General features: G+C 47.4%; 1 protein-coding gene across 2 annotated transcripts in view; it reads right to left on the bottom strand.

Moving 5' to 3' along the window:
- LOC122184131 (collagen alpha-1(XXVII) chain-like) overlaps positions 1 to 18693 on the bottom strand; it is a 127920-nt gene that overhangs the window by 53471 nt on the left and 55756 nt on the right. For both annotated transcript variants that reach the window (XM_042878785.1, XM_042878786.1), the window contains exons 15-25: positions 17989 to 18033; positions 16213 to 16266; positions 15764 to 15808; positions 10072 to 10125; positions 9732 to 9785; positions 9535 to 9588; positions 7896 to 7949; positions 7524 to 7577; positions 5651 to 5695; positions 4652 to 4705; positions 3229 to 3273 (exon numbers count right to left, since the gene is read on the bottom strand). In XM_042878785.1, the coding sequence (XP_042734719.1) occupies positions 3229 to 3273; positions 4652 to 4705; positions 5651 to 5695; positions 7524 to 7577; positions 7896 to 7949; positions 9535 to 9588; positions 9732 to 9785; positions 10072 to 10125; positions 15764 to 15808; positions 16213 to 16266; positions 17989 to 18033 (558 nt within the window). The remainder of the gene's footprint in view (positions 1 to 3228; positions 3274 to 4651; positions 4706 to 5650; positions 5696 to 7523; positions 7578 to 7895; positions 7950 to 9534; positions 9589 to 9731; positions 9786 to 10071; positions 10126 to 15763; positions 15809 to 16212; positions 16267 to 17988; positions 18034 to 18693) is intronic.

Genomic DNA, 18693 nt, shown 5'->3' on the forward strand with positions numbered 1-18693 from the left:
CAGAAAAGGGATGGAGATTGTTAAAACATTGCTTGGGGCTTTGGGGGATGGAAAGGGGGAAAGTGGTGGGCTGCAATTCCTAACTCCCGTCTGGTTTTCCCCGTTTATTCTCCAACGCTGTCATAATTAAGCCCCCCTCGCCCCTTGCTCTCATCAACAGAGAGCAAGTCGGCACTGAAGCCCTGCATAAATCATTGCCCATTTGAGAGAAAGGACGGAACGGCAGCGCAGCGTGAGCGGGGTCTCCCGGGGACGGCACCGCCAGTTGCTCCCAGCAGGATCTGCTCGTGGCCTTTCTGTTTTACTGGTTCGCCAGAACTCAAAACAAAACAAAGCAGGGACAAAGGGCGGGAGGGAGTAAATGTACAATCCTCCCATTCAGATGAAAGAAAGGGAAAGTAAAACAGTAAATATTGCATTTAAGGGAGAACGCTCTGACCCGCACAGAGGAGCCATGTGCTTTAACCCCCTGCATGCTGGAGCTCAGCCATGATGCGGGGCTGCGTCTGCTCCACTCTGGGATGTGGGTGAAGGGAACGTGTGCCCTTGAGCACCTCTGGATCCCTCAACGGGGATTCCAGAGAGGGCTGCAGCTTGGAAAGATGTCGGAGGGAGAGGCGGATGCTTTGGGAAGGCACTGCTCAGAGAGGTGCAATTCTCTGCTCTGTGACCCATCCACCCCTACCTCTGTGTCAGATCCCACCTTCAGAACTGATGCACCTCCCTCCTTTGTGAGAGCACTGCGAGGAAAACGCGTTGCAGAGTGAAGTGATGGTGCTGGTTTCCTTTGACAAATTATTTCAGAGTAACCTTGGCTATCAGGGCAATATGCTCCCTCCAAGGAAGAGATGCCCCATGGGACTGCTGTTGACTGTCCTTCTCAGAGGGGTGTGATGGGGACGCGGCCATAACATTGCCATGGGAGCTTCTGTTACAGGAGGTAGGACTCCAAAAGCTGTTCTGCCGTGATAAAAACTCATTCCCATGAAGGAAGTGGGTCATCCTTAGCCTTTTTGAGCTGGCACAGATCTCTGTTGATATTCTCACTCTCTAGTGCAGAGCTGGTGAGTCCATGGGTTGGTGAGACCCTTCCCCAGTGTGCTGTCTCAGGTGAGATTGACCTGCTTGGTGTTCCAAACTTCAGGGCAGCTGGTGACTCTTCATCATATTATTCTGTCTCTATTCGCTGGCAAGGAAGGGTTAAATCACACATTTTCAAGGTGCAGAAGAACTCAGCAGCTGGAGTCCCTCCAGCATCTGAAGGCAACAAGCATCTTATGAATGCAATTCCAAGTCAGCGTCCTTGCAATGGAAAAACAACGTACCAGAGACTGCCCTGTGGCTTACATACTGCTCTTCTTAAACAGAGCTCAACTGCCACTGGAAACCTTACAGAAATTCCTGTGTTTGCCTCAAGAGGTGTCCATGGGAGAAGGGAGCTCCACTGGGATGCATGGCAGATCTTTCTGCATGCTGCCCTGCTGAGCGTTTCCAGCCAGATGGGACTGCAGGGAGGTCTGTGCAGCAAGTCTGGAGCATCTGAGCACCAAGATCTCCGAGGAGAAAATAGGGATAAGCTGAAGGTTTCAGCACTGAGTGACCTTGTTAGCTCAACCCTCAGAGCTCTGCAAAAACCAGCCCTGCCTTACCACCAAACGCTGGAGTTCAGGTGGAGGAAGGAACGAGAAGGCAACACTCCAGCATTGTCCAGCCAAGGTGTGATGGGAAGTTATTTCTCACTAATCTGGCATGACATTTTTGTTCTAATGACTTAACTGGTATGGAAATGGAAATTCTTTCTGGGTGATATTTCTAGACAGAGACTAATTGACTAAGAATAAAACAGGCAGCTTTCATACCACCGTGCTGGTCTCAGTGTCAGCAGAGGCCAGCTGTGTTTTCTTTTCAGTGAACGCTGCCTACAGTTTTCATCCAAGGTCAGTCCTGAGGGACATTAAAGCATAACAATCCCAACCATGGCTTGTCTTTCAACGTCTTGTTTAAGTTCTCAAAGCACTTCTAAACATTCCTTTTTTAACTGTGATACAATAGGTGCCTCCTGAGAACAGGAGGCATCGTGGTAAGCACTGCCAGAGCCAGGTGTTTTCTCCCCTCACTGGGCCCTGAACCAGACAGTAGCTCTGTGTTGTGTCTTCCACAGGAGGGGAAACCGAGGCATGGAGCAGAGGAAGGCACTACCCAAGAAAAGGTGCTGCAAACAGCACTTGGGCCCCAACTTCAGGTGTGAGGAGCATCTTCATTTTTCCAGTTGTTGCTCTTTGTGGAATAAATTATTAACCAGAATATAGAAACAGTGCTCATTTCCAGACAGAAACAATCATCCTTGACTTATACTGAAGCTTTGGTACTGAAAAGCGTAGGATCCATCATGGCTTGTTGGACATGCCTGGTTGGAGACCCATGGATAAGCAATCCCCGAGCTGCTGATTCAGGGGAATTGGACAAGTTAAGCCCAGCCAAAGATACCAGCCATAAGCAGGGAAAGTGCTGTGCTGAGCAGCACCACTGTCCTTGCCAGGGCCAGCTGCTGCCTCCAGCGTGGTGCGGTCATGTAGGAATGCAGAGAACACACTGGAGACTCCATGGCTGCAATTTCAGGGTTGGTGGTGGACAAGCTGGTCGGTTTCAATCATAGAGGCATGGGGATGGTTGTTTCTTTTTCCTTGATGCCTGTGGTTACCCTGAAGCCTACAGGGATGATGAATGTCCCCTGGTAATCCAGCAGAACGTTCTCTCTTGTGGTACAATGCAGAAGTACAATGTGCCTCTCTTACCTAGCACTACCTCCTCTGAAAGCAGCACAGCACATCAGGGCAGAGGTGCTTCAAACCTATATAAGCAAAGCTGGGAATTTCCCTTTTGGAAATAAGAAGAATAGGCAGAAATCCGTAATCTCGTCAGTTTCCATGGCTTCATCTTCAGAAGCACAGCCATTCCTGTGTGCTGATAAACTGTAACTTTATCAGACCACCTAGGGGAAAACATCCAATTTAACACAGACCCCATGGCAACTGTCAGTGCTGTTCACCAAGAGCTTCAGCCTCACTACACATGACTTGTTTCTCACAGCACATCTGGAGTACCAGGACCACAGCCAGTTTCAGGTAGCCAGAAACCCCTGGCCGCAATCCTCTGCCTGCACCCCCATCATCCAAGAGATGCTGAACACAGGAGATCATCAAATAGACATGAAAACAAGGAGTTTACCTGCTCACCAACTTTCCCTGGCCGGCCGTGGTTTCCTGGCTCGCCCTGTGTCAGAAAGAGAAAGGAGGGACATGGTTACTCAGTGCTCCCAGTCAGTCCTTCGGTACAATGTGATTCTGTGAGCAAGAAGCTCCCTTAGCTTTCAAGGATCATCCAAAGCAAGAAACACAGCTGACATGAACACGGAGGAAACATTCACAGTTCTGGAGTGAGATTCCCATAAAAGCAGCTGGCCCAATAACTCAGTTATCTAAATAACTGACACAAAGTCAAGCTCGGCCATTGAAACACAAACTGCCTGCCTTCCTGTAGCACAGCCTAGTTCTGGGTGACTTATCCCCATGGTTAACAAGGTGTGAGTTCTTGTTGGGGATCCTGTTGTAGCTGGGGTGTTTCTCCCATACCATTTCTATCAGAACAACTGAGTAAAGCAACAGCCCAAACACATCAGCTAAGGGAAGAGAGAAGGAAAGGACCATGATTAGCCCAAGGATCTGAGCAGAATCTGATGAAAGCAAGAATATGCGACACTGCAGGGAGGAGCAGTTCCTGAGTGACATAAGGGATGTAGGAAACTCTCCTGCTAATGGAAGAAACAAAAATAACAAAAAGCAACTCGAATATTCCCAGGCAGTGATGACCTTGCTCTTGCTCTTGCAAAATCTCAGCCATAGGCACATTACTGTCACACGAAGCATGAAAACCACAAGAACGACTCACATGAGCTAAATCATAGTGTAGGATCAGAGAAATTCAGAGAATGAGAAAAATGAGGGGTGAAGTGGAAAACAGGAGAAAGGGGAGCATTTCAGATCTGCCGAGGATAGAGGGACAGCGCTGAAAGCCAGCACCGTGCCCTGGATGGGCCATCCAGAGGCCACTCACCACTAAGCACTATTGTCTCTGGGTGATGGCAGCTGTATTTTCTCAGTAGGCAGATACTCCAGATGTGCTGCCAGACCACATTTTTGGTATTTACTGTTTGAAGAGGTTGTTTTTGTTGGGTTTTCTCTTTCCTTTCGAGTGTGGGTTTGTAGAGCAGGCTGCTCTGGGGTACCTCCTGCTGCTAATTAGGCAGCAGAGATAGGAATGATGTGCATTGTTTTAGAACAAAAACGTGGAGAAACAATGGAAAATAAGATGAAGTGATGGGGGGGAAGATGTTAATATCGAAAGAGGAACGCTCTTATTTATAATAAAGCACATGGCTTAAAAAATGCACCATCATAGTTTTTGCTGAAAATCTCAAGTGAGAACTGAGATCCCAAAATTCAGTGAAAAAGAAAAACCTGAGTTTCCCTTGCGCTCTCTGAACCGAATACCCTAGGCTTGGGGAATGGTGAGGTTGAGAACAGAGGCATCCCTCTATCTGTCCTTTCTTCCACTCACTGCTTCTCTGATCATGAACAAACACGTTGCTCACCTTGGGACCGTCAGGACCAGGTCTTCCTGGAAATCCCTTCCGGCCAGGTCGACCCTGAAATACACATAAGAATAATAAATACAAAAAGCGAAATAATAACACTCCTGTAGCTTCCCTGGATTACAGCAGTGTGCCTATAAACCCATACGACAACGTGCAGCTTACGAGCAATGCTCCTGTGGGTCAACTCCATTGCTTAAACATCACACCAGAAACATTAGGCATGGACTATAATCCACCAAGCCAAGGGCCTTCATAATGACCCTTCTTATCGATCCTTCCCTCTAGCTAGGACAACACTTATGTTCTTCCAGGCACTGTTGTAACTGTATTTGCTGTGTTGCTCCAAGAAAGGAACAGAAACATCTACTAGCAAGGCAGGAGAAATACAAAATAAAATATTTATTTCCTGATCCACCCAGAAGCTCTCAGCACAGCTTCCAATTTACAAGATATTTCACTGTCATGCAATGACAACCACGAACACAGCCACTATAAAACCCTGAGCTGGCAGGCTCAGAGATACGACAATACTCTTGTTGCTTCTCCTAACCGTGTTTCTGCAATACATCACTGTGTTCTTCGTGATGTAGATGACAAAAAAGGACTCTGCTTCAATATCCTGTCTTTTTCCTTCCTTTTCTTTTTACTCTCATTGAAAAATACTATAAATCAAGGAACCAATCAGGGCTGCTTAGAGAAATGGATCCCAGTTAAAGCGCTTTATCTAGAGAGTGAACAGTAGAGGGTTTTTCAAGGTCTGAGACCTTAAACAAGTTATAAAATCAGAGTCACGCTCAACACCTTGTGAAATACTATTCCTTGACTTTCAGCCACCCTGGATCAAGAAACTGAACCAAGCTATGGACAACACATTATTTTCTAGAGGGGCAGACAACTTCCCGAACCAGAAGGTCTGAAGCTTTACGTTGTTTTAACTACAATTTCATTGCAAAGTGAATGGAGTTTATAGCAATTGAGTAAACCACTGAAACCCACCTCTGAACCAGGGACTCCCGATGGTCCTAAGGGTCCTTCATCTCCCTGAGGTGAAAAGAAATTAAAATAATGAGCAAAGTAGTGACAAAGTCTGGACTCATCATGCAGTGAGAATGAAAGGTCTGCGGGATGAACAATGGTTAAACACAGGCTGTGTGCTCAGCTGTCACATTTTAACAACGGAGTCCCTCTGAATCCTAGAGCAGGCAGCTCAGCATCTCTGAAGCTCATCTTTCCTCATTTCAGAAATAAAATCTGAAGTCAAGACCTGCTGGAAAAGGCCACCCAAAATTTGACCGAAGTCAACATCAGTAGGGTGAGCTTCTCATGGCTGGATTTAGCCCATGGGATACACTGGACATGCTCACTGAACTCTGCTTCATCTGATTTGGCAGTGATATGGATGCTGCAGAGCTATCTACTCTTCTTCTTTTATTTTCCACAAAAAAAGCGTTGCAAAATTTCCCACAGAACCACTTGGCAACAGTATGGAGGTTTCCCTTTTGCCTTCAAATGGGACTACACATGCTGCAGGACGGAGCTATCTCAAAATCTCACACAGCAATTGGACTCAGCTTTCTCCCTTGGCTCTACACCAACTGTGATAGAATCAGATCTACAGCTTCTAGGAGACCTTCAATTAAGCTTCACAAAAATTATCTCAAGTGTTCAAAACCAACTGCCAAGAGAGAAATTAAAAGCGCCCTTGGCTGCCGCAGTTCTCGTTGCTCTCATTTTGGTGGTCAAGCCGTGGTAATGAAGTGGCATGAGCTGGCGGGCTGAGGTTGGGGCTGGAAGTCAGGCACCCAGCTCAGCAGGCTCAGACGTACACCCACACTGCTACAGGTGGAACTCACAGCCTCGACCTGGGCTAACAGCAGCACTGCTGTGCTCTGCTGCACATCCACAGCCCTTCAGCTCAGTTCACGTTGAAGTCCATGTCCATGTCTTCAGTCTTACTTTTATGCTTGCTAACTGGAGTAAATTGAAGGCAGCTTGGTCATGCCTGCCTGAACCTGGAATGCAAAGCTTTCATTCCCTTCGTAAATTGCCTAGGATTTTTTCTTTTTCCTATTTCAGTGCAAACAAATGAGCTAATTTGCATTAATTGCATTCAGAAGGCAAGCAAAAGAATTCCCAGAAAAAGCAAGGATGGTAAGTGCTATTACACCGAGCTCCAGCCCATGTGTGCACGGAGTATGTGTTACAAAACGTTTCATGACTCCAGACAGTGGTCTGAGAAGAAACCATGCTGAAGCCACCCCACTATAGCCGTAGAAGCTGCTATATAGTATGTGCAGTTCCAGGACAATTAAGTCAGTGGCAATTGTCCTGTTTTAATGATTGGAAGGAAGTTTCAGGTTTTCCCAAGCAATGAGAGGTGAAAGCTGCAGGCTCAGAGGTGCTAGGGCAAACAAATCTTTGCAGCACAGCAGTTTCAGCTGATGTGCTCTTTTTACAAATCTTATTGCTCCATCAAGAGAGAGGAGCCTGCAGGTCTCACAGTTGAAAGAAAACATACTTAAAAGGAGCAGAAAGCAAAAGCCAGGTCAGGGCATGCCCTGCAAAGGGGTGTGCAGGGAAAGGGGCATTAACATCCGTTTGAAGTGCGTGTGGGTGTGGGGGAACAGACTGAAGGAGAAAAGCCAACGCAGTGATTCAGGTCAAAAGATGTCAGCCGGGACTGGAAGCAAAGGGCTGCAGCCATTGGAAGCTCCTCTGTGTGGTTCTGAGTGGCGAATATAAGCATTTAGTTCCAGATTCAGAAGGAACGTAGGATTTCGGATCGCAGGCACCACTGCAGAGTGCATTAATCTTCAATATGCAACGTTATTCTCTGAATCCCACATGCTTTTGGTCTGAGGATGCTCACCTCTTGTCCAGGCAGCCCTCTTGGCCCAGGTAAACCCCGCGCTCCCGGCTTCCCCTGAGAAAGGCCAAAGGAAAAGACACTCAGAAAAACAGTAACATAAGCCCAGAAAGGCCATTAGAAGAAGAAATTCTCTTTTACAGCCACAGGACATCATCCAATGTCAACTTTGTTTCAGAAAAAAAAAAAAAAAAATCTTAAAAAAAAAAAAAAAGAAATATGAAAAAGAAAGTATGCCCCACTCTTGGAGGGACCTCAAGTCAAACAGCCCAAACTGGCCAGAGCAACCCGGGGGGACCTGCGGGGCTCTCTGCCCTCCCTTCCCAGCCCTGTGTTTTCCTGGCTGCCTCCCAGCCTGCACAGAGCTCTGCTCACCTTTGGGCCTTCGGGGCCGTTTTCTCCCGGTGGGCCGATGTCCCCTGGGAAGCCCTGAAGAAAACGAGAAACCACTGGGTCACACGTTGAGGATGGCTGCAACCAGCAGCCTTTGTGAGAGCCTGCAGGAAAGGCTGAGCGCTCAGACATCGGTCCGTGTGTGGGCCATCCCCAGGGAAGGCCGGGACACAATGGAGCAGCTATCGGCACCGCAGCCCTCCCTGCCGCTCCCTCTCGGTCCATCCTCAGAAAGATTTATTGCTACGAGGCCTTCCTGTCATCGTGCGGCTAAAAACAGCAATTTGGGTTTTAATTAATCTTTACGAGTCAGCACATAATCTCACTGCTCCCAGAAAGGAACTGCGTGCCTCGGCGACAAAGGGCGGCAGGCGGGGAATTAGGAAAGGTGCTGACACGCTCATTAGCTGGGCGGCTCCTGCCCTTTGCTGAGGACACAAAGGAATCTGTGGTTATTTCCAATAGCATCCCAGCGAGGATTGCTAAGTGGCAGCACTTGACCGAGAGCCCTTCCAGATCCAGCAAAATACCAGAGCGCTGATGAAGGGAAAACAGAGCAGCCGCCGCGCTGGAAGAGGCTCTCCAGCATTACGTGGATGTGATTTGGTTGCTTACGTGAGAGAAAGAAGGAGATACGCCAGGAGAAGCTGATCCTGAGTGTAAGGTATCACAATTATTTTTGGTTAGGGCAGTAGGGGTTGTCTGCTTGAAATGGGATTTTGCTGAAAAAAGCCTTCAGGATATCCATGTCAAATAGAGGAAGGAGAAAAAAGGAAAACATGAGATGCAGGATGGGTCATAAACCTATTTTGGTCCTCGCCTCTCCACAGCCACACATCTTCCATTCATATCCTGGAAGAGGAGTGGAGAGCCCCAGGCTGAAAAGAATCACGGAATCATGAAGGTTGGAAAGATCTTCCAGATCCCCAACCCATCCCACTACACTCCCTGTGTCACATCTGCACTGGAACACCTCCGGGATGGTGACCCCAGTGCTCCCTGGGCAGCTGTGCCACTGCATCACTGCTCTTTGGAGAAGAAATGTTTCCTAATATCCAACTTGAAAGAGGAAGGTAGGTGGAAAGTGAGGGCAAAAAATCAATAAATGAATGTTCTGCCCCAGAAAGCAGTTGAAGAGTCAAGAGAACACCATGGTAGTTAGATAGAGCAGAGTCCATGAGGACGGACTGGGGACTGGCAGACAGCCTGGGGCTCTGTTCCAGTGCACCACTGGCTCTTCTCATGCGTACTGGAATTTCCCTTTACTTGAGTCTTCCTTCCACAAAATGACGGGATGTTCTGCTTTGTACTGAGTGTCTATCTGCCAAGGTGTTAGAAGTGATAAATGAAGAGAGGTGATAGATTGTGGTATGCTGTTTGCTGGGGGAAAGGCAAACTTTGGGGATTGATTTTTCTGAAACAGAAAAAGCTGTTACATATGGGACTTGAAAGCAACAATAACAAAAAAAAGCTTGGAATAGTGACTGGAGGACAGGTGAACTGAGAGGAGGGCACAAAATACAGTTTGTCCAATTTCCCAATCTGAACCAAAGAGGGGAGTACATGGGCTTGCTGAAGAAAATAGCATAGGAAAGGTGGAAGAGGAGGTGGTGGGACATACCTCAGGGCCAGGTGGTCCTGGAAACCCCATCGGACCTATGTCACCAACTTTTCCCTGCAGAAATCAGAAACAAACACAGAGAGAAGTGAACTCGTGGCTGCTGGCTCTTCTTTGTTTAGAAGAACACAGCTCTGCCCAGTTGGGTGCTGGACCTTTGGAAAGGGACACTGGGGAGCAGAGGACATTTGGTTACCTACCACAGGGCCTGGTTTCCCTCGTGCCCCAGGGACCCCAGGCAAACCATGGCTACCCTGAAATAGAAAGACAGAGGATTTTTCAGAAAACACAACGAAGCACCAGAAAATACCAATTTTCCCACCTCTGGTCCTGTTCCATTATTTTTATTATCACTTATTTTTATTATATCTTTTTAAAATTATGAATAACAACAAAATTCATGAGTTGTAGCAGAGTACTCCAAATGAGAGCTCTCTGAAGAGGAGGACCTTTTGGCTTGAGGAACCAAAAAAGCTGATGGCCACACAAACTACTCAGGCAAGGAAAAAAAAAACTGATGAAGAAAGGGAAAACAATTACCTTGTCTCCTTGGAAGCCAATATCTCCTGGAAGACCTGCTCCTCCCTGATCACCCTGGATACACACCACCAAAGAGAGTTAAAACAGACAACAGCAATGGCCAAAATGCCCAGCTCGATGATAGATGGTGCATTGTATAGCAAAAGTCTCATCCCTAGTTCCATTCAAAACTGGTGACAAACTGTAGATCATATTCACTCTAACAATAATCCTAAGCACTGCAGGCATTTCCCAACACTGCTTCTGAACTGGAAAATGAAATTGCAGGGAAAGAAAAATATGATCGTGCAAACCTTGTGTTTCCATGCAAGCTGCAAGAAGAGCAGCACGTTCCTCTGGCTAACAGCAACCATGAAGGTGGTGAAATGTTTAGATTGAGCTGAGCGGAAGAGTTAGCTACGTTTTTGAGAAATTGACCTTTTCTCTCATAAGGTTCTACAGCAAGAGAAACAATACTCAGGAGTCCTACTGTTGGCACCACAGATCAGTCCTCTTCCAAAAGCAAACAATAGTAACTTGCACTAATGCTTTAGAACCACCCCACTGCCAGTATCTAGGCTGAGATTTCCAGGACTGCAGGCTGCTGTACTTTGGGATGGGCTCCCTAACTTCGAGCATAGCACCAGGCACAGTACTTTCTAGCTGAGCTCTCTTTCCCCTCTTCAGGACATTCTAACACATTCTGACTTCCTAGGCAGAAGTATGTATTCCTATTCCTTCGGGAAGGATTTCTGGAGACAGTAGGCTATCTTGTGTTAACCCTTTGCCTTGCTCTGTGTATCAGATAACCTCTGGAGAGCACTTCCAACCTCATTTATTGAGTGGTTTACTTAAGTGAAGGGTAAGTCAAGGATGGGGCAGACTAAGGAAAATTCTGCAGGGGAAGTCATAGGAGGAATGACAATAAAAACTTGGTACACTGACACTACCCAACCAAAATAACTGCTGGAGGAACTCTGCCCCATGCACAGCACATGCTCTGAACTTGGCTCCCCAGTAGGGGAACAAGCCATGCAAGAGCACAGTGCTGTATGGTTAAATGTGCTTCACATGGAAGACATATGGATGTGCGACAGAGCCAAAGTCTACAGAGAGATGACAGAGGAAGTCTGCTTCTACCCCAGCAAAAACCACCCACGTGTTATCAAAGAGTTGAAATAATTGTAACTACTGTGGTAACTTGCTGGGGATAATGAAATTGTGGATGGTTTCTACTTCAATTGGGAAAGATTTGTTGGATGCAACTTTTCCAGAAGGAAAATACTAAAGCAGTGTGCAGATTCAACAGCGGAAACATTTCATGGCTTCATGCTAAATTAGATGTTTTGGTAAATGTTCTGAGAACATTTCACTGAGCCATCTTCAAAACAAGTCTTTTATACAGCAAAATTGAAACGCTCTTCTAAAAAACGTTAAATGAATTTTAATCCTTTTTTTTTGTTTGTTTTTAAGCCTGAAGTATTTTAATTTGAGTCAAACAACCGACATTCTGCTTCATCCAAGCTACTTTCCATCTCTTCCTTTTCTTTTGGCAAAGCATGCAAATGGAAAAAAATCAGCTATTTACACAGCTCCTGTTCGGATGAACTGCAAGTATCAGAAGCAGTAGAGATGGCCAACAGAATACTGTACAATCCAGCTCATTTTACAGCCATTGCATGATTTCTCTCATCTTCTCTGAATTTTCCACTTATTTTACCTATTCCATGGCTTAAAACACCAAAATCAGCAGGCAACCAAATCTGCCAGAAAACAGCAGGAAAACAGGGTTTTTTTTTTGAAAGTGAAATCTTTGCTCTGAAATCACAGTCTTTATCACCTCTACTGAGGATGAAAATACAAATCTTTAATCTTCTACACGGACAGTGTGAGACACCAAAGGACTCTGTTGGTGGGGATGGGAGGAGGCACAATCTGGAACTGCAAAGAGGATCTGCCCATGGGACACTGCCTGTGCTTCGTGTTTCACCTATAAAACTACGGCAGCTCCAGAGATACGAGGCCCCTTTTAATGCAATGCTGCACATAGCAGGCTGAGAGGAGAGAGACCAACTGCAAACATGCAAGATGCAAAGGTCTCTGTGCAAAAACCCTATCTTGCTGTTGTTTGGGCATTTCTGCCATTTACTTGGCACTGTGAGGGGAGCTAACAATGCAAGCCTCTAAGAGGCATCTTACTGAGCCATGCCTTTCACCAGCTGCACTCATCCTGATTCATAAAACACCTTCCAGTGAACCAGCAGCTGGGATTTCCCCTGATCCTTCCACCTTTCCTCTGTACTCATCACCTCGTGTGGTTTCTGAAGACCACTCTGTTTCAGGCTTATACAATTTCATCTCTCCCGCTAAGAGCAGCCCTCTCTCCCCCTTCTCCTTACCTCCATGAAAAAATATACATGGAAACATAAGAAAGACCCTTTTTGTGGGAGAGCTTAAGCTGAAAAACCCACCATTAACTTACATGAAGGATGCAGAAGGGGCTGCCTAGCCCTGACATGCTCTGCACTTGCCTGCCTGAGTACATAGACATGATTTATGCAGGAGTGAGACTCTGCCCCTTATTCTAGTTCATACCTGAGCATGTGATGCATGCATTCGGGTTAGAGAATGGCACCCTGCAAAACACTGACCATGACAACACAGGAAATAAACCCTAAAATACAATGAAGGAACCCTACCATGGCAAATGGCAACAGCAGCAGCATTCCTGAAGGATGCAGCATTGCGGGGAGCATCTGTGGAGCCCCGGTACCCTGCACACCCCACCCAGCCACCCCACGCTGCATTTGGGTTTTAAAGATTTCTGATCAGGATGCTTTTAAGTGAAGGGAGTTTTCCTCAGCTACAAAAAGACAAATCTGCACAAGGCCACACGCTTAGCACGTGCCCAAGGCAGATGGGCCGTGCAGGGGACTGCCGACATCTAATTAAAGCTTCATCAGCACATCCACAGAAAGAGCATCCATGAGTGGTGGCCTGGGCTGTGCTCCAGATACCCAGAGGTGCTGGTTGCAGTGCAGGCAGCACCGCATGGGTGTGCAGGACAGGCCGAGTTCTGCAGGAATATAATGGGAAAACGACCATCCCTTAGCAAGGAGGATGTGGGACACTCTGAAAACCCTGACCGCCCCTCAGGTGTGGGTGAGTCCAGGAATGGTGGTGGATGGAAGGCGTGAGGCCCCTCAGGGATGCTCTCATCTGCTTCAAGTTGCTAATTACAGATGGTTAATGACTGATGGCAGCATGGAGTGAGATTTGTTGATCTCCCGTCTGCTGATCATAGAATCACACAATCATTCAGGTTGGAAAAAACCTCCAAGATCCCCAAGTCCAACCCCAACCCATCCCACCATGCCCACTGACATGTCCCTCAGTGCCACATCTCTACTAGAACACCTGCAGGACGGTGTGCCCACCACTCCCTGGGCAGCTGTACCAATGCATCATCACTCTCTGGAGAAGAATTGTTTGCTAAAATCCAACCCGAACCTCCCTGCACAACATGACAACATCATCTCTCATCCTATTGCTGTTACCTGGCAGAAGAGGCTGACCCTCACCTTTCTAGCACTTTTTTTTATGCTTGAAGTCTAACTGCATTTACCAGCTTCCTGGTACCACGATGGAACAGAAAGTTGCTGTGCAATGGCTGGCTGTGACTTCTGACTAGTTAGCTGAATTCTACTTGGTACTTGCACCCTGAACGTCCAACAGGGAAGGGAACTGTTATTTGGGATGTACCCAGGCTATGAATGAGGATCTCTGCAGAGGCAGATTTGCAAACACTCATTGTCTGGAAATGTATCAAGAATGGCAGGAGGCAGACTTTCAGTCCGACAGACAGAGGGAATAAATACACGATGCAGGCAGGTTGTTTATGTTTCTGGTCAGAGCCGAAAGATAGCTCTGTCTGAAGATGATGATGGAGAGTTATAGTGAAGTCAAAATCTAACAGGCAGAAAAATAATAGTAAGCAATTAGGGAAACCAGTCAAGATTTTGCAACCTAAAAATAGCAGCGGCAGAAACCATCAGTGACAGAACTGCATTTAGACTGTGAGCCCCAGAAGGCAGAGATTTTCCCTTGCTACAGACTGAGCAACTGCAGCAAGAGCAGCTGCCGTTTGCATTTCTCAGTGGTACCACAGCGTAAGCAATTAAAGCACAGTGTAAACAAGCTCTAAGAGGGGATGAGTGTTTTTGCTCATAAAGGCCAAATCAGAATGAGAGAAAATAAAATGGCTTAAAGGCACAATTCACTAAAGAATCACGGGAGTCAGTGAAAGCCAAGAAGGGAGACTGTCCTGTCCAAGGGAGATGCAATGGGAGAGGGAGCAAAAGACGGAGAGGAAAGCTTCCCATCACCCCAGCGGGGAACCTGCAAGACAGTACAGGGCTGTAGGGGGTGGTGGATAGTTCTGCTCTTGGGGCTGTCACGAGGATGTGAGAGATGCAAATTGCTTGTGTAACATCATAAGAAGAACTGGAGAAATAGCAGGGATAAACACAGTGGTCTGTGTGAAGTGATTGAGACTGCACTGGCCATGAAGGTTGATTTTGCTAAACGCTGACTTAAATGCTGTCCAGTTCTGATTACATTCAGCCATTTCTTCCAAGGAACAGACAGAAGAGATGAAGAGATTGTGGGCTTGGGAACTGGTGATGAGCCAAGAAACCAGCTCCAACATCTTAAACTTGTCCTAGAGAAGAAGACTTTCTCTTGCTCTCTCATTCCTCTCTACAAAAGTGAAAAGGCAGCACAGGAGAAATGGAACTGCAGACAGGAGCCCTGGCAAAGAGCTTCTGTAATGTAAGGAGAGTGGAAATAACTGGCTTGACACCACTTCCTCCATGTGCAGTTCTGGGCTGCTAAATCATTCTCTAAAAGCAAACATCTAATAAGAGAAAAAACGTCACACAGAAGGAGGAGAATACAATTAACGGTCATTGTGCATCGCCCTCCTAAGCAATCAGAGCGATGGCTGCACCTCCCACTCCTTTAGACCAAATAAATCCTGCAGCTGAATATCTGTAGGAGGATGGTTCTCATGACAATGAGACATTTACACACGCAGATTCATGCTGATTTAGCTCAAGCTGCGTGTTTTTGTGCCAGCAGCACTAAATCATTGCAATCAATGCCCCTCTCCTCTTCTCTTTTTCTAAAGTGATTTATATCAGTTTGGCATAAGGCAATTTCCTCTTGGCAGGAAGCAGTGGTGAGGTGAACCTCTCGGAGCAGGAGCAGAGATACTGAACACATCCTGGGGACCAGCGAGCTGTGCTGCTTTGTCATATCATGTTTCCCCCAAATGCATTAATGCAAACCCACTGTCAGTGCTGTTGGGCTTTCATCTTCCTCTCCATCCCATCACGTAACCAATATAAAAACATAAAAGCCCAGCAAAACATCAGACGATCGTATGGCTACCAGCACTCCCACTGGGACAGAGAAGCTCCAAAGAGCTCAGCATAACAGATCTACTCTAAAAGAAGTGTGAAAAAGAAGATGGGACAGATATCATAGACAGAAATCAAAACTGCACTTTCAAGAGAGGGGAAAGATGGAAGGGTGGGAGCAAAGAGAGGCAGAGCGGAGGCACTACCATGGTGCTGAATGAGAAACGGAAGCTGGAAAGGAGATTTCACATGCAAAATTAAAACACAGTGCAATAAGGGAGTATTCAGATCACCTTATCACCTTTCAGTCCATGTTCTCCAGGGTTTCCCATCAGCCCCTGAAAAAAAAAGAAAGCCCAGAGTGAGATCGAGCCATAGCAAAGACTTGCTTAGGTCCATGTTCCCGGTGGTACTGGTTGCTCAGACCCTCAGCACTGGCCCAGCACAGCCCCATGGCCCCATGCCTGGCTGCTCCCTAAGCACACTCCTATGAACCTTCTTCACATAGTTTGCTCTGGAGGCACACGGGGACAACACCCCTGGCATCCTCCAGTAACTTACAGCTACTGCAGACCATCAGCAGGATGTGGGTCCAGCAGTCTTGTGCCTGGGTGAGGAGACAAGCACTACTGCTGCCCATCCTCTCCCTCAGGATGGTCACTGCCACCCAAGGAAGGAACAAAATGATCTTCAGTGCTGCCAGGGAGGGACAAGAGCTCCCATGGCACCACTATTCTCTCACCTTTAAGCCCTTTGGTCCTGGATAACCAATAGGTCCAACAGAGCCCATGTCACCCTAGTGAGAGAAAGAAAACGACCAAAGACATTAGGTTCAAAGCCAATGGGTTCAAATACCTCTCCCATCCAGTCCCTCGGTATCCCTCAATTCTTCCTGATTTCTGAATTGATTTTCTTTTCCACTGTTTGAAAAATTAGAGTATTGGACAAGGCTGCCCTAGCAGCATGGCCATTCTGCTGCAAACAGCACAGCATCATATATTGTGACCTGCAGAAGAAACTACAGCCCTGGAGGACCCTGGAGTTCACAGCGCCTGTGTGTACCTGCATGCACACGTATAAAGGAAAGCCTTCAGTGGCCGACATTTAAATGGGCTTTGATTGCCCTCAGCCCATGAAGGGAGGCAGTGATATGCATGGCCACGTGTCAATAAACAGGGCTGGCTCTGGCCAGCCGTCAGGGCCCCAACAGATGCCCTTTTCATGCCTCCCAGCATAAAGGCTTCTTGTAGAAAGGCATTTACTTAAAGCTTTGCCCGCACAGCTAATTAGGGGAGCAAGAGGCTCTAGTTTTGCTTAATTCTGCTCTCCAGCCCCTTTCAAACAGTGAACCCAAACACCTGCAGCGTGCGGAGGGAACAGCCCTTCCCTGGGGTGCTGCTGCAGGGAGGAAGGAGGGCGTTGAGCATGGGCCAGTCTGGAGCAAACACCCAACGCCTCTGCAAGCCCTACAGAAAGCTTGGGACAGGAGATGTGGGGAGAAGAATGTGGGGGGAAGGGCCCCATCTCCCAGCAGGATGGAGGGGGTCACCCTTAGATCAAAACTGCTGGAGCACCATATTTGAGGGACGTGGTCAGTGAGTATGGTGGTGATGGGCTGATGGTTGGATTTGGTGAGCTTAGAGCTCTTTCCCAAGCTTAATGATTCTATGATGTTAGGATTTTCTCTGCTTTTCCTGCACTGAGTCTAGAATTCCTGGGTTGGGTGCTCTATGTCTATATGAATGCATCTGGGACCTTGCTTTCAGCTGGCTCCTGTAACTCGACTATGGAAAGGCATAAGGAGGGCTGTTTTCAACCTTCATGGCGAGTGAGCTTTTCATGCATGATCACAGAAAAGGAGCAATTCTGAAAGCTGTAGAGCTAACAGGACCTACCAGTTGTTGTGCAGGGAATGAAATATCTTAAACCAACTTCTAGGCCCTAAATTTAAACTCTAACATGTTCAGCTGGACATTCCCTAACCCCAGCACAGCTGCCAGCAGTGAGCTGCCACCCTTGCTTATAGACATTTATTTCCTCCAGGGAAAAGATGGAATAAAGGATGGAATTTGGCTGTGCATGTGGTTACCTGGATTAGTATTGGGATGGTGGGAGCATGCATGACATTCCTGTGTACCCAGAGAGCAGACAGTTCCTGCTTGTGGTCTCCCCAGTGAGCAAAAACTGTGCTCCCTTAGGTTGCTGCTCACAGGGCCTTGCTTTGTAAAAGACAACAGATTCTGGTGTGGAATTAATACTGCATCTTTGAAGAAATACCCTGGTAAATGCTATTAAAGGGTGAGTTATCCAGCAATAAGTGCACAAACAGTAAATATTGACTCTGTTTCCTTTTTGCTTAGAGAGTATTTGCTCCTCTCCACCTCCCACCCTCCAGCCATCACACCTCCCCCACACACAGCCATCCCCTGCACAGGAAGGAGAAAATCTGTGTGCAGTTATGCACCCTGAAAGGGTTAAAGCCCTGAGAAGCCAGATCTCCATTTGTTTTTATACTTACAATGAGTCCAAGGACTCCAGGAGGACCTGGGGCTCCCAATTCTCCCTAAAAGGAAAGACAGACCAACACGGTTATGGACTCTTTGTAGACAAACAGACGCTGAAAGGCAGCTCAGTGTTTCAAGGGCTTGAGGGCAGGGAAAACACCATCCCTCCCTCCTCCTTCTGTTCCCACCCCGTGCAACTCCTTCCTCCAGCTGAAGTGATGGAGAGCATCCATCGTGCGGCTGCTTGGCCTCTCCAGACACTGGGCTGCTTGTTGCTCCACAGCTATTTGCAGCTGCAGTCCCCTCCTGGATGGATGAAAGCAGCATTTCACACACGGGGCAGGCAGGGGAGAGACTGGAGCTGCCCCAGGCAAGGGGAAGGCTCAGGAAGAGAGGGGTCAGCAAGGTGAGGATGGGATGGAAAGGCAAGCTGCTGCTCTGGAGTGGAAAAGGTGAGAGGCTGGGGGTGGTTAAAGAAGCATAAAGCTTGTTGTAAAGGAAGAGCACAGATGAAAATTAAACTGGGCAATTTGGGGAGAGAGTATGATGGCTTTTGTGCTGGCTGACGGGGCCTGGAAGCGCATTTTGCACATGGGGTAATGTGAGCTGCTCCTCACTGGGAGCACACAGGTAGGGCAGGGTGGGGAGCCAGCAGCCTCCTTTAACGCTGTCTCACCCAGCTGGGCTCAGACCTCCCCATTTTGGGCACAGGCTGCTCT

The sequence above is a fragment of the Lagopus leucura genome, unplaced genomic scaffold, assembly GCF_019238085.1.
Source record: "Lagopus leucura isolate 7727_CA_CO unplaced genomic scaffold, USGS_WTPT01 Super-Scaffold_100022, whole genome shotgun sequence".
Classification (NCBI taxonomy): Eukaryota; Metazoa; Chordata; class Aves; order Galliformes; family Phasianidae; genus Lagopus; species Lagopus leucura.